The following is a 16,457-nucleotide window of genomic DNA, read 5'->3' on the forward strand; positions in this document are numbered from 1 at the left end:
TTGTACAGGAGTAAATGACTAGAGTGGGGAAAGGAAAGTGGAAAGAGAGAAGTAAAGAAACGCAGGTAAAAGGGCGTGAGTTAGGCACCCGCAGTACAGTGGAGAGGGTGCAGTGGCCACTGTCGGGTCGGTGACACTGGACACGGTGGTATTCACAATTAACTTGCTCTGACGGTTTTGTCAGGGGCCCCCCTCGGCTCTCGCTTCTCCGTAGCGTCTTCGCGGTTGTCATTGAAGGTCTTGTTAGGCGCCCCTGCCTCCGCTCTTGCTTCTCAGTCGCGTCTTCACGGTTGTCATCGAAGGTCTTAACAAATTTATTAACACATGCGAAGCACACTATGCTATTAAATGTGCAAAAAGAACCTGGCTAATTAATTATAATCAAATAAATATACTGAACACAAGAAAACACGGCTGTGGCACACAAATCGTATTTACGCTAATTTCTGTTCACTAGATATTTCTGTTCACTAAGCATCAGCATGTACTGAACTCGTTGTCTCTAGGCGCAATAAATTTGGTGTATTTTCAACGGTCAGGTGAAGCTCTTCAGAAGCATTTGACACTTTTGGCTGTCTTTGCTTCCGAGAAGTCGGCAGCAGAGCCTGCCATTTCTGCAGAGGTTCTCTTGTTTTTTGCTGCGCAGTCAGGTATCTTGGGCAGTTCGGGAAAATGCTAGGCACAGCGTCAGGTGAGGGCACAGATTTCATTTGGGCATGTAGAACGACGTTCTCCTTGTATTCCACATGATATGCTGCAGAGATCACTTCATTCCAGAAATCTTTCGTGCACACGTGGCCAGTAGGCTGCAAAACGATGTCTGCTCTCGGAATAGCCCGTCGCCACTTTAAACGCCCAGGTATGATGTGGAGTCTTGAAAAGCGACACACGTACAAGTTCGATACCCCGACCTGCAATTTGGTAAAAAACACTTTTTGTCCATTTTGAAGCGCAGCAAGCCTGAGCGCAGCTAACTGGCACTCGGCGTCACATGCCGCGGCGTGGTATACATTGTGTGAATTCCAGCAGAATCCCAGCACGCCGTGCGGACAGTGCGGGCCCCTTGGCTCCAATACTGCAACGCCATCTATATTCTGTGGGGATCGAGGTGCCTTCCCGTGCCTCGTCCCCCAGCTCGCGTGTGGCGCTTAGCTCGATCTCCGGGAATTGCCGCCGTAACGGCAACATGGCGGACCCGGCTAGCGTGCCGGAGCTACTTTCCGCGCAAACTGTGCTTCTCCCCCCCCCCCCCCCCCCCCCCCCCCCGGGATTGGGCTTGCCTCGCGAGAACACGTCACCGGGACACGCCCTGAATGGCCTCCTGCGTGGCGGCCCCCGGGCACCCTCTCCACCCGAGCTCTCGTCTGCTGAGCGTTTCCTTGCCGCGGCAGATGCTCACAGGTCCGCGAAGAGGTGGTTACATGAGACCTTTGTTCTCGCGACTCCTCGTTCTCGCGCTTGGCGGACCGCTACCCGGTTAGCCCTAGCGTAGCGGGTGCGCGTACGCGATCGGTCTTGCAGTGAGCCTTGGCCCGTAAGCGCCGTGACTGTCGCACTGTGCTGTATCTTGGGTGAATAAACCCGAGTTTGTTGGAAATCTGACTCCCAAGCCTTTTCTGCGCCGTATCGGAGAGTTGACGAACCCTGCCGTAGCGCCTTTGTGCGTTGCGGAGGGGAGGAGCGTCGTGCCCTTTCCTGACCGTCACGCGTTGGGTAAGCCTTGTGCAAACCCATCTCCTTGTAACTGGTGCCCAACGTGGGGCCCAAACATACGACCCTGAGATTAAGAGTCTCATGCTCTACCGACTGAGCTAGCCGGGCGAAAACTACCGCTGACTCAAGGTCATCTGCAAACACAATCTGTCTGCGCTCTCTCTCTACGGGGAGCGGCGAGTGTCAGCACCTAACTTATTCTTACACCGTGCTCCATACTCTGTGCTCTATTCCAGCCAGCTCATAGAAGTGAGCAGTATTTGGTGGGTTGTTGATTCTTCTCAGCTTATACTGGAATAGTGTGTGCAAGGTATGTATTGACATTCATTAAAAACTGCTTTACGAAAGTAAAATTAGCTGGATTACCAAATGACAATGGCGTGCTGGTAGCAGAGGACCTGTTGGGATGTGCCTTCAAGCTAGAAACGATGCAAGCAGTCATTTCAAGTGTGCCTTATTTTATTCATTGCTAAGGGAGACAGCAAGGAAAAACAACATATATGGCCTATACAATGTGAAAACTTACACCTTGTTGTTCACTGGACATCATGAAAACAGGTGTGGACTTTGTGCTGCATTGCTGAGACACACACACACACACACACACACAAAAAAAAACAGAGTTGTGGAAGTCATTATTCATAGTGGCACTATTAATTTTAGCAAGCATGCGAAAGGCAGTGAATACAGCAAGAATGCACATTGAAACATGGCCTCAATGAATAATCTTACACATTGAAATGCAAAATGCTTTGGTGGAATAAAAATGGTTCCTGTGAAATTGTTTCTCTTGTGTGGAGGAAGGTCATTTGTAATTTATTGTTTGCACCAACATGTTCTGTAAGCAAGATGCTCAATGCTTACCCATCCAGGCAAGCTTAAAGTTTAAGAAATAAAGGAAATGTAGCCCAGAAGTCTTTGTATGCAAATTAATTTCAGTGCACTTATGCATACACTATAATTGAAATGTCAGCTGTAATCAAATGATATTTAACGGTTAAGTGAAGTTCAACACAGCTGATGCACAACATGTGATACTCACCTATGAGAAAATTCATGAGATCCAATAAGTTACTGCATATATTCAGAGACTATTGGATGTGCACATCTACAAACATGATCCATGCTCGCACACTTATGCACATATCAAAGACGGGCACTTATTTTCACTGAGAAATGCAACAAAACTAGATTGTCACACACAAAATCATCACCAGCCTTGTGAACAATGTCAGCCAAGGAGAATGCCAAGGTTCCTGGTGATCAAAGGACAACATTGGTTGTTTTGCTACAAATTGAGGTTTGATTGAAATTTGGTGGAGCTTTGGTCATTTTGTGCATTTCCACCAGTTAGATGAAAAGCAACATGTCAGGAAAACAAAACTGTACAGAAGGAGTAGTTGCTTCCCTTGTTTGTCCCTTTCTTCACATCTAAGTTTCATCAGTTGTGCACCCTAAGCCATTTGAGATCATTGAAAACTTGGTTGTCCTAACGCCTGTGTTGATGTGGTTGCCTTCTTGCAGCTGCCCAGAATTCATTTAGAAGTTACTTCAAATGTAAAATCACTGCCAACAATTGGGATCGTTCGACAACTCCAATGTAGAGACAGCGAATGGTTGAATGTTGCTGTCACAGTCCCATGGTTTCGGCAGCAAGCAAAATGCGGACAAGTACACTTGGCAGCTGCTACTTTTCTAACCTCACTTTTTGTTCTTTGGCTATAATTTGAAGTGGAAAGTGGAGTGCACTAAGATGACTGCACGCCATAAGTCTATTGTCTGTGCTGCTGAAGTGTGGACTTCGATAGTCACAACTGCAGTCACTTGCCTTGTTCGTCATGACCCTTGCTCTTCCCTGTCACTTTAATGCCTAATTAACTTTTCCTTTCATGGTCATAGACGATCACTGCTGTTCTCATTGGTGGCCTTTGTATGATCTCTTAAATTGTGTTGGAAAGCTTTTGATGGCCAAGAAGTGAGGGAACTGTGGGGCTATTTCTATATTTCATGGCAGTGCTTGAAATTTTTTTGTAAATAATTCAACACTTTTGCATCCTGTAGTACTTTTCTGAAATTGCACCAATGTATAGCAATGATGCAGTATAAAAAAAAAAAAAAAACTATTGGTTCTTTTGTTTGCTCAGTACCTTTTTTTTTGTTGTGATAGCAATTATATGGACACTTCAACCGGATTTCTGCCGTCGGCGTCGCCGTCGTCGTGAGGTTCCGTATAGACTCCAAGAGTGATAAAATCGCCGCCGCGTGCCGTATGCGCGAGTGAAAGCGCGCGGGGGACGCGCAAAAGGCTGTGGGGGTATGGAAGGAAGGAAGGGAGGGAAGGAAGGGAGGGAGGGAGGGCGACACTGTGCTTTGGCACCAAATGCGTATCTTGCAACCAGGCGGAAGGGGAACTGGCAACGCAATCTTGCACTCGAAAGCAAGAAAGGGGAAAGGCAGCGCGGGAGGGAGGGGGGGGAGCAGCTTCTACTCTGCCAACAACTACGCTTGCACTGGCTGTGGTGGCGGTCGCCCGCACCGTCTCTTATCTCCACACGGCTCTGACCTTTGTATGCGCTGTGCATTTGCCGCTCAGTTTCCGTTAAAACGATAGACCACACGAACCTTTGCCCGCTGCGGCGGCTGCACTTGCTGCCAGCGTTTTGACAGTCGTTGTTTGTGGTCATTCAGTGTGACCTATTCATGTTTGCTTGTGCGCGATGACACCACGCTTGTCAATTCAGTTAGAAAGCGAATGTGTCCAAGTTTATGCAGCCGATAAAACTACTATCCCTACTCCGAATAGCTCTCTGCTAATTTGCTATCGCAATTGATGCTTCGCCTTTCGGGCGAAACTGTGACAATTTCTTTTTTTACTGCAGTCAGCAATCGCAAGTCTATTACCAAGAAGTGTTACTATGGTTTTCATGTGTTCATCAGCAGGATTCTCTCCAGAAAATTTTGAGAGGTGGACATTTGAGGAAGGGGGGGGGGGGGGGTGAGAGGCACAGGCAGATACTGAATAATGACAATAGAACAGACGTTCAAGTGCAATCACACAACACAACAATGCAAGAGACTTCATTTCTGCAACTTCAGCTTATTAGGGTGCTATTCTGGAGGATACTAGTTGAAATCCGCCACATTGTTGAAATCTTATGGTCGTGTAATCTGATTGGCTGAAAGCAGGCTGGCTGAGAGCAACCTGAGAGCCTGCTCTCAGCCCATCAGATTATGAGAGGCTGCTCTCAGCCAATCAGATTATGTGACCTTGAGATTTCAACAACATGACGGATTTCAACAAGTGTCCAGAATACAGTGAAACCTTGTTACTATGAACACCACAATAACTAACCTTTCAGATTAACGAACTTCTCAGAAAACCCCTGCTGACTGCTTTTGGTTTCAGTGTAAAAATATTTCAGTGCATACTACGAACTTCACAATTCCGAACTTTTCAGAATAATGATTGCTATTCAGTTTCCGTGTCATGTTAAGAGTGCCTCAGTACTACGAACTAATATTCCGAAATCTGGGGATTCTTAAATTTCCGTGTATCCTTTACGGCAGCCGGTACAGTAGGCTAGCAGAAGACAAGTCATAGAAAGTGGACGCCACGGCACATGAGTTTGGAAAACCCGACATTCCGCTGGATGAAAAATTCACCGACGATTACGATACTCACTAATGAAAAATTTGAGCACAGCTCTGTATGTGTTTTCATTTCGGGATATATTGAGGCACCGCACTGATCACTGCATCAACTGGCAGGGCCGCAACGCACGGCGCTATACTAATAGATCGGCCACACAGTTGCCACTTCCCGGCAACTGCAGCTAATGCAACCGTAATCTTTACCGGGAAACGCTTGCGGCGAATGCTATGTGAGAAGGCGAGCATTCTGGTTCTTTCTTTCTTTCCCCCGCTCGGTCGGCGGCGTTGCAGCCACGAATGTGTAGACTGTGCGCTCCTCTGGCGCCCTCTCGTAGCGGTCGTCCCCCGTCTTGCGCGGCACTATGCTTTTCTTCTTACGCTACACTCCGTGTTTGCTTTCATCTTGTGCTGTGCTCGTTCGCTCGTTTACGCTGAGGGACAATACCGACGCTTGCTGCAGGAATGGGCACCTAAGAGCTGCGCTCTAAAAAAAAGTGCTGGGAGGGGATTTTTTCTTTTTTTTTTATTATATTGCGGAAGCGACGACACATCGGGTTTTGTAAGCACATGCTCCGCCCAGACAAGTGTCGCCTATCAACGTAGGTGTGTCTTTCTTTCGCCCTTTTTTCTGCGCACGCCTCTTCTTCCGCGTTTCTTTTCGCAGTCGTACCAGCTACGCGTGCGGAGAAATGTAACCTTCATGCTCTCAGGGATGCGACACGGTCACACTTTACGAGGTCTAGTACCACGATCATCCACATTTACTGCCAACTTCCCGGCCTGTGTTTCTGGCTCGTGAGTGTGTGTGGCTGTTTCCCACTGGCGTCCATGCTTGCCTCTAACAGCGCGCTTGTGGAATCCGGCCCCTCACACTCGTAGCTTCCACTGCATAGGCACAGAAAGTTGTCCCCAAGTACAGCAAACTTGGAGCGCGAGAGGTGGGCGGTTGGCCGGAGTGGTGGGCGGCAAAACCATTGCCGCCCACCGTGGGGAGAACCCTGATGGACAGCCAGCAAACATGACTAGTAGTGTGTGGCTTCATACAAAATCCTCCTGGAATGTCATTTTTTGTTTGCTTTTTATCTTGTAGGTGTCATTTTTACGAAGTATAACGTGGCCCACGAGCGAGAGCAGTCAGCAGAAAGCACTCGGCTCTCTACTTGATCAGCTGCCATTGCCCTCAGAAGCACTCAGACAGACAGCAACAAAGGGTAAGAAAGCATTTGTCCCTCACTCGCTACAGCCTTTAGGCTCTCTTCTAAAAGCTGCGTAACACCCTAACACCCTGCTCCTGTATGTGTCGATCTGAAATGTGGTTGAGTGTCGTGTAGTTAAAAATAGTCTCCTATATTCAATGCCCTGTCAATGGGCACATTTAAAGTTTGTGTGAAGTAAGTCAGAGCAAGGCATTTATATCCAATGGCCTGTCAATGGGCACAATTAAAGTTTGTGTGAAGTGAGTGAGAGCATGGCATTTAAAGACGCCTAATTTAGACCAAGCAGTAACTTGCTAAGGTGGCTCAATGACTTTGGCATTCTGCTGCTGAGCACGATGTTACAGGTTCAATTCCACCCTCATTGCAACGTGGGTGGAATGTGAAATTCTAGCAGAAATCTCGGGCTTCAGTGTCGAAGGGCATGCAATTAGCATTGAAGCAATGTAGCGACGCACCATATTGCCACCATCGAAACTCGTCATGTAAGAGGCATGTACAGCTGCCTGCTTCCCTCTGGATCCGCTGCACAGTCTAGCGCTGGCAACCCGAAGTCAACGCATAGACTGTCTGATTTATATGCAGACACATAGCATGGAATTTATATGCAGATGTGGGTTTGATTCCACCAAACAACGGAGAAATTTTAAAATATATATTCTCTCATTGAAGAGCAGCACCTACTCAGGACCACTTATGCAGTGATCCAAGTTAGTGTGAAGGAGGCTCATGGAAGAGCAGCACCTACCCAGTGGCACATACCCAGTGACCTAAGTCAGCGTCAGAAAGGTTCATTGAAAAGCAGCACATACCCAACGTCACAGACCCAGTCACCCAAGTTGGTCCAATGGTTGGTTTCGAGTCTAGTTCTCTGAGCACAACAGCTTGATGCTCTACCCATTAGACCATGAACTGACTACCCAGTGACCCAAGTTGACGTGAAGGATGTTAGCTGAGGACGGGCAGACAGACAGAAAACTGGGTGAAGTTCCCGTAGAGTGCTAATCGCATTAAAAACAATAATCTGCCATGCTTGAGTAGGTTGGACCATCTTGAGTACAATACGTGACACATCAGTGCAATGAGAATGCGAAAACACCCTAGTGGATGCTTGGACTTGTTGGTATTCCATTGCTAATACCAAGAGTGCATTTCTGTCTTTGTGTCCATGTTGTTTCCATGCTCTTGGGTTTAGCAGTGAAAACGCCCTGAAGACAAATGGCGGCACTGAACGAGACACATTATCTCCTGTGTATGAAAGAGAATGAGGGAGGGAAAGGTTGATGTCAGACTCAAAACAACTGCCTACAACTGGTTCTATGGTTGCAGCGTGAAGACTGCAATTGAAGGAAAGTAACGCCACCTGGAGTACAAATCATAATGTACAGTCGATCTTAGATCATTCCAAAGAGAAATGGCATGAGGTAAAACAGATAATTTGAATGTTTCTGTTTTTACAAAAATACGTTTGAAAGATAAATAATTTCAGAGCCTTTGTGACATTCGTTGTGGTCGTTCGAGGGGAAGACGGGTGTGTGACAGACTGTGCACGTAATTATGAAGTAGGCAAAGCACGGCAATGAAACAGCAAGTTTCGAGGGACTGAAGGGAAATGTTTCGTTTTATTTTTATAAAACTAGAACTTGTAATTTCAAGTAATTTACCGGGTGGCTCTGTTTTGTATGGATTCTAACTTATATGTAGGGATGGGCGAACATACGGTATTGTCGAATATTAGGTTGAATAATTCTATATTCGTTATTCGCTTCAATTCGAATTCAGGTATTCGATATTTTCGAATTATTCGGCGCTCCCGAATAGGCAGCCAAATACCTGGCCGGATGGTACACATCTCGGAGGCTATGCTTCACGTCATGGCTGCCATACATCAACTATAAATCTCGAAGGCTGTACGTTTTTGCATTAAAGAGCCGGAAATGTGTGAGGCAGAAGAGCAGAAACGGCGCTAGCGCACAACTGAAACGAAGCGGCGGAGTCCGCATTGCCATAGTCAGCAGCGGAAATCGTACGTGAATGACAGCAACGACGGAACGCTTTGTTAGCCACCCTAGCTTCGTGCCTATTCGTGCCTTTATTGCGTTTACCGCCGCGCGTAACAACGCGTTGGCCGCGGGATTTCATAGTCGTCACCCATCATCGCGTCGATAGCTGCCGCGGTTTCTTTCGCAGCGGTTGCGGCAAAAAGTAGTTTCGTTTTGACTCCATACGCACGTCGGCCGCGCGCTTAAAAAGCTGCGTAGTGGCCATCCATGATCTCATAGATAGCGACCGCGATTTCGTCTGCAGTTGTTGCAGCAAACGGTAGTTTCGTTCTGACTGTGTGCGTGCGTAGGCCGGGTTCGGCCACGCTAGCGGCAAAAACGCACGTCATGCCACGTGCGGCAAGTTGCCGCGCGTCAGCGCCTTGCCGCGAAGTCCATCGTGGCAATCGCGTCTCGCCGCGCGATAGCGCGATATGATCCCGCGCGCTCTCGGAACGCGGAGTCACCGTGAGCGAAAAGAGTGGGATCAGACAGCGTCCAGAAATCCCTCCATAGAACCACGAGAGACGACGATCGTCGATTGATAACCTGGCGCAGAGCGGCGGAGGTCCGGTTCCCATTGGCTGCGTGACGTCAGCCTCGTCGCTCTCGGCACCCTTGGCAAGCCGTAAAACCCCCGATTCCTGCCGCTTTTGCCGCTTGCGGCATGACGCGCGCGTTTTTGCCGCTAGCGTGGCAGTTGTTGCAGTGAACGGTAGTTTCGTTCTGACTTGGTGCGTGCGTCGACCGGGTACGGTCACACTAGCGGCAAAAACGCGCGCGTTATGCAAGCGGCAAGTTGCCGTGCGTCAGCGCCTTGCCATGAAGTCCACCGTGGCAATCGCGTCTCGCCGCGCGGCAGCGCGATATGATCTCGGAACATTAGGCACCGCAAAGTCACCGTTCATAATCGCGTCGATAGCGGCCGCGGTTGCGACAAACAGTTGTTTCGGTTTGACTCGGTGCAAAGCTGTCAAGGATGAAGAGCACTGGCTACATCTAAAACCCCTATATATAGAAAGTAGCGCCATTCTTAGATCTTGGCGCCGCCCCGCTCACCTCGGCATTTCCTCCTCGCCGCCTCCTGTCGCCCCAGCCTCCTCCGCTCCCCCATTGGCCAATCCATGTCACATGGAAGCACGCGTTGCGCTTTTGTATATTTTTTTTCTTTCCAGCGCGCTCGTAAAAAGGAAATGGCAGATATGGTTAGCCAACTCACCAACGCGATGCAGCAGATCACTACTACAATGCAGCAAATACAGCAGCAACTCACGGCCCTCCAGATGAGGGTCGAAAACACAGAGAGGAGGATACCAGCTAGCAGCTGCGGACCGATCAAACCGACAGGGAAACCGTACCACAGGTCTGCGGAAACATAGACTATAGATAACACTGGAAAGCACAACATTTCAGAGGCACTATGGCTAGACACGACACAAATACTTACATGATTTGGCAATGGAATTGTAGGGGATATGCTAGAAAGCGGGGATGCCTGCAACAGTACCTAATTAACAAGGAGCAACCAGACGTAATACTACTACAGGAAACTAACGTTAAGGTTAATTATCAGGTTATAGATCATTTCACGAAACCGCCCCTCGGGACAAACCGGCCGTTGCTACGCTAGTCAAACGCAACCTGACCGTAATGCAACACGAAAAAAGTACGACACGATACCACACTTGTTAGTGGAGATAGTTCCAACGAAGAACCGGGACGACAGTCTTTTTATTCTTAACGTGTACAGTAGGCCTCGAGGTAACCACCATTTCCGCGTCTTACTCAGGAAAGCGGCTGGTATTGCGGGTAACCAGGCTCTCCTTGTGGCGGGAGACTTCAACGCTCATCATGCAGCGTGGGGCTATAAATACACCACCCCGAAAGGCAAGAATCTTCGGGAGGACGCGCAACAGGAAGGTCTCACTCTCGTTACCGACCCCTCTACGCCTACGCGAAGAGGGAATAGTGTTTGTGCTGACACCTCACCCGACCTCGCGTTTGTTAAAAACATAGGAAATGTATGATGGACTAACACACAAGAGGACTTGGGCAGCGATCACACCGTTGTAGAGATTCAATTCACCGCGGGACTGCGCAAGACGAAAAGCAAGCGACTCAAACTAGTCGAGTGGGACAAGTTCAGGCAGATCAGGAAAGAGGAGAGTAACTCCTTGGAAAACATAGACGATATCGAAAGATCGACCGAAACGCTGAGGCAGGACGTTGCGGCGGCAACGCACGAGGTCCCGCCCGAGGCAAACCTCGAGGTCTTAGACAGTAAGCTCCTACACATGTGGGAGGCTAAACGTAGCCTCCAAGCCAGATGGAAGGTACAACGACACAATAGGACTCTACGTAGGAGAATAGCCAAACTAAATAGAGACATCGAGGAGTACACGTTACAGCTTTGCAAGTCACAATGGGAAGAGACGTTTAACACCATGGAAAATCAGCTGGGGTTAGCCAGGACGTGGAATCTCCTCAGGTTCCTACTGGATCCAGAGGAGACCAAAAAGGCACATAGGCAAAAAGTTAATAAGATAATACATGAATACAAAGGAAGCAACGACGAACTCCTGAACGAGCTCAGAACAAGATACACTAATGAGGCTTGTGGGGTCTCAAATGTGCTCTTGGGAGAAAGGAACGACAACACAGTAGTGCAAACAATCAAAAGGGCATTTATTGCACCTTTCATACACTAATGCACACTAGCCGAATTACAACCAATAGAACATTCACACGGGCGCGCGACAAATCAAGGAAGTCCGACTCACCGCGACCCGATAGTGAGCGAATACGTTCGCCCCATGCTATGACACCATCGCCTAGTCGTTCACGTGTACAGTCACGCGAACGGTGGCGCGCTTGAACAATCCGTGTTCGTCCATACCGGTGTCCTGCTCTTAGCCTCGCGCGACGGTCGCGCGAAGCAGGCCGGCACATGCGCGAAGCGTTCGTGCGTGTTGGTCGCCGATCCCAAGCCAAAGAGCCTTCGACCTTTTTCTCCCAAATCACCCCGCCGTTCGGTGGCGTTAGCATCGCGACACTCGCGCCATCTCTCACAATGCGCCGCAACTCCGCCGCCGTAAAGCTACGCGGCGAAGCCGGATTATGGGAGCCATGTGGGGAAAACAACATCAGGGGACGCATGAGAGTCGCGCATCCCCACAGGCTAGACCCTTAATGCACTCCGAATATGAAGTCGGGTCTAAGGCCCGCCCCGACTTAACTTCGCAGGACCCTCAATAAAGTTGTTCAATTCAAATTCCAGCGCGCTCCGACCGCCATTCTCGGGCCTGTGCGACGAAAGTGCTGTACGCACAAACGGATCAAACGTGTTAGGGACAAGAACTTCGTTATGATGGCATGCTGCTGCGCCTTAAGTTGCCGCAACCGGCAAGGCGAGGGCAAAAGGCTTTTTTTGTTTACCATCCGGCGAGCGAAAACGCTTGCTGTTGGCGCTGAGCCATGCTCCCTCAAGGGCTGCAGAAGATAGCGTCAACCTTTCCCTTTCCACACGAACCCCTTACACACACGCTTGCTGCACACTTGGTATTTGCGCCGTCTCGCATCGTCGCGTTGCTACTTCCAAAACGGTATTATTAAGGCCAGTTACTGACTGACGAAGCGAAATCGTGCCTCAAAAACTTCTCCACAGGGCGCGATCTAAGTTTTCCGCGGATTTCCTCTGGTAGCACGTTAGCTGTCGTCTGCCACGGTAGGCCCGACGTAGGCGGCGCCACCGTCAATATCGCTCCCAGATCGCGCTGGCCGCGCCGAGCGCGATAATGGAACGGAGGAGGAGGGAAGTGGTTGGCGCTACTTTTTATATATAGGGGCTTTAGCTACATCGCAATGGACGTGCAATCTGTTGTCGTTCAGCTTACTGACGAAAGAATAATCGGGATGTGCGCGCGATAGCGCAAAGTGTGTCGCAAATGATGGCGCGCGCCATGGCCGTGCTGCGAAGGAAGTCGCGAGGCCTCGATTGATCGCCGCTGCGAGAGCCACTCAGTCACGAGATGACGAGAAATGCAGTTTGCTTTTGTGCAAAATAGCGAAAGGATTTGCTCATCCATTACACTAATAAAATCGTGCTGACGTAGTAAGCATTTGCCTATTGTTTTCTGGATACCCTCATAATTCGGGCATTTTTTTTTCAATCCCGTGAAATTCGAATTAGATAGGTTTTACTGTAATATTGTCACCCAGCTAGTACAGCTAGAATAGTTGACCAGCAACAGATAAGCAAAAAAACACATCAGCCTTTAATAATGGCTGGACCTCGGAGAGCATGCGCGCAACCACGAACTTCGTCGTTCTCGCCTCAAGGGGCCAGTGTCACCACGTGCCAACTTATTTCGTGTCATTGCTCCCCTCTCAAAAGCGACCGACCTGGTCACTTCAAGGGCAGCGGGCGATCAATATGGGCAAGAGTGCCAACGTGAAAAGAAAAAAAAAACATACAGGAATGTACACAATGCTGAAGCGGTTTGTGAGGGTTGCTTATCCCTCGTGTGCGTAGTACGGCTTCATCCGTACTACGTGGACGACTTCAGCACGGGGACGGCGTCGGTTCGAACTAGGATCAGAGCTTTGAGGCACCACCTCATAGTTCACATCACTGAGGCGGGGTACAACTTCGTAGGGGCTGAAATAGCGGCGCAACAATTTCTCCGAGAGCCCACGGTGGCGAGCTTCCTCTGCTTTGTCGACGAACTCTTCAGTGGTGTCATTCCTTGTGGTTCCATGGTCTACCGGGAGCATGGCGTCTAAGGAGGTTGTAACGCGACGTCCATAAACGAGCTCGAATGGTGTAAACTCGGTGGTCTCTTTCACGGCGGTATTGTAAGCAAACGTCACGTATGGCAAAATTTCATCCCATATCTTGTGTTCCACATCAATGTACATGGATAGCATGTCGGCCAATGTTCTGTTCAGGCGCTCTGTTAAGCCGTTAATCTGGGGATGATAGGCTGTGGTCCTTCGGTAGTCAGTATGCGTCAGCGTGACGACTTGTTGCAACAACTCGGCTGTAAATGCTGCACCGCGATCAGTAATGAGCGCAGCGGGTGCACTGTGACGAAGCACGATGTTGTGGACGAAGAAGCTGGCGATGAAGTCGCCAGCTTTTTCCAAAAAAAGGTGGCATCCTCTGACTCGCTGCTACTTTATCCATCGACAAAATCAGCCGCAGATGCTGCGGAATCACGAGATGCGCGATCTTTCGAAGCGTGCGCACTTCTTTCAGAGGCGTTTATTTTTGCTTTCTACTTTGACGATTGCGAAACTTTGGAGCACATTCAAAAATCACCATCAAGCGGGAAAAAAGCAAACTTCTTATGAAAACATATATTTCTCCTCCTTCACGTCGGATGGTGCAGTGTGACCATGAGTGGTGCGGAAGGTCTCGAAATCGGCGTTTCAAACCATTGATAGGGGGCTAATGATGGCCACTGGGCGTGGTAGGGAAAGAGTTAAGCGGTGTAATTTTGTTATTGTAATGGACACGCAGCCGGCATGTTCGTGCGCGAATTCACAGTACAAGTGCTGTTCATGGCAACTCCAGAATCTGCTACTTTATCTGGCAATGCTGTGCAAGTAAACAAAGATGACTATGACATCCAGGTTCATGTCGGCTCTTTCGCTTGGTGCTGTGGTCACATTTATGTGTTGTAGCATCAAATCGAGGTGTTTTGTGGAAGCCAAAGAAGTCCTTGCTGCCGATCACCTTATTTTGATTGTTCTCAAGGATTTGAGCGATAAAATTGCGGAAACAGTTGCGCTGTGTGTGCAACCGTTCAGCCTGCCCAGCGAGCCGCATCAGATTTTTTTTTTTAAAGACAAAGTGCATTTCAAGCGAGCCAGAAATTAAAAAAAGGAAGTGTTTGTGCGTAGTGCTCCCCTGAAAGGTGCAACCATTTGTTCGTGGGGTTTCTCTACTGCTACAGGTACGATACTTGACTGTTTTCGACCTTCTTAGGCAACTCCACACTGTGACTCATGTTGCAGTAAATCACATATAGCATCTCACACTATCTATGCAGTAATGTCTATCGTGCTTTCAGAAGCTATACAGTAAAACCTTGTTAATTCGGATTTCACGGGACCGGAAAAAATGCCCCAATTAACCGAATGTCAAATTATCGAGGGTATCCCAAATAGAATGACCCCTTCAGTCACGAATTATGATCGACTGTCGATAAATGTATGAAATTTACATAATTTTATGCCAAGGTGCTGCAGAATCCATTAAGAGCAAGTCAAGGTGGTAGAATGACTCTTCATTTTATGACTCACCATAATTACAGAGTGATTAAGTATCTAATTATTGTGCACTCTGTAATGAAACATTTCTTCATAAAAAAGAACTGAATCACTAGTGCGAATTTACAGCACAAGTTAATTACTGGTTGCAAGCTTTACTAGAAAGAAAAAAAATTATTTCGCCATTGCTACAGAAATGTCCCACATCACACCTCCCGTTAAAGACTGTAGTGCCTTCTCCAAAGCTGTCTGCGGTAGCGATAGATTTTCTTCCGAAGTAAAATGAAGGTACTTGAAGTTGGCAGAATGTTTAATTTACCCTAAGATTAGTTTTTGGGGTCTATTCCTTGCCACAACACAGAAATGGCAAAAATAAGTCGCATACACAAATGTGTACACCGTGACTGAAGGGGATAAGCAAATGCTTACTACATCAACATGCTTTTATTTAGTGAATGAATGAACAAATCCTGTTTCTATTTTGCACAAAATCAGTGCGGAGGCTGCAATTCTCGTCATCTCTCGACTCATCGGCTCTTGCAGCGGCGATCGTGGCCTCGCGACTTCCTTCGCAGCATGGCTGCCGCACGTGCCTCCATTTGTGACACACTTTGCTCTACCGCGCGCACATCCCGATTATTTTTTTACTAGTGAGCTGATCGCCAACAGATTGTCCGTTCATCGCGATATAGCCGGTGCTTTTTATTCTTGATAGCTTTGCACCGAGCCAAAACGAAGCAACTGTTTGCCGCAACCGCTGCGGAGGAAAATGCTGCCACTTTGATGTGATTATGAATGGCGATATTGCGGTGTTGAAGGCACGCGGCCAAAGCACGCACCGAGTCAGAATGAAACTACCATTCGCTGCAACAACTGTGTAAGAAACTGCAGCTGCTATCAATGTGATCATGGATGGCAACTACGCAGTTTTTTTAGGTACGTGGCCGGCGTGCGTACCTAGAAAACTGTAAGGGACCCCTTACCAGGCCACATCGCAAATTTTGGTTATTAACTGAAAGGTGTTATGTGCCCTCTTGGGAGTGTTATACCGCAAGAATTTTTCCAATTGGTTCATTAATAGCCGAGATAGAAATATTTCAGTGCCGCGAACACATGATTTCAGGAGGCGAGCATCACCGCCAACAAAGACTCTCTCCACTTGCCCTGTCTAGCCTCCGTAGGTGAAATTCTCCCATACTGGAGCTCGAGGATCGCGTAACACATACGTCACAGGCCCCGCCTTCTTCTTTTCTTTTTTTTTCTTGCTTGTTTTGCTGCGCGGCGCGCTTCCAGTGACGGTCTCGTGTGCGAGCTGTTGCATTTGTCTTGTTTCACGATTTTTGCACGCTTGTACATGATAACACCTGACTAGCAGTGTAAGTCAGTGCTACATGAACACCAGGGCGCAGCCAGAAATTTTTTCCGTGTGGGGGGGGGGGGGGGGGTCACGTCTCCTCTACGAGACGTGACCGATAATTAATATTGGTAGTTTGAGCAGACGCTATACATGCATATGTTACGGGAATATTGTTAAGAGGTTTGTTGGGAGCTGGCGTACGGGATA

General features: G+C 48.4%; 2 protein-coding genes across 3 annotated transcripts in view; one reads left to right on the top strand and one right to left on the bottom strand.

Annotated features, from left to right (window-relative positions):
* LOC119436688 (60S ribosomal protein L28) overlaps positions 1-16,457 on the bottom strand; it is a 420,941-nt gene that overhangs the window by 242,265 nt on the left and 162,219 nt on the right. The gene's annotated exons all lie outside the window — the stretch shown is intronic.
* The window catches only part of LOC119436691 (GTPase-activating protein and VPS9 domain-containing protein 1), a 261,172-nt gene that overhangs the window by 55,054 nt on the left and 189,661 nt on the right, over positions 1-16,457 (top strand). For both annotated transcript variants that reach the window (XM_037703656.2, XM_049659648.1), the window contains exon 6: positions 6,455-6,575. In XM_037703656.2, coding sequence (XP_037559584.1) covers positions 6,455-6,575 — 121 coding nt within the window. The remainder of the gene's footprint in view (positions 1-6,454; positions 6,576-16,457) is intronic.

The sequence above is a fragment of the Dermacentor silvarum genome, chromosome 1, assembly GCF_013339745.2.
Source record: "Dermacentor silvarum isolate Dsil-2018 chromosome 1, BIME_Dsil_1.4, whole genome shotgun sequence".
NCBI classification, from domain to species: domain Eukaryota; kingdom Metazoa; phylum Arthropoda; class Arachnida; order Ixodida; family Ixodidae; genus Dermacentor; species Dermacentor silvarum.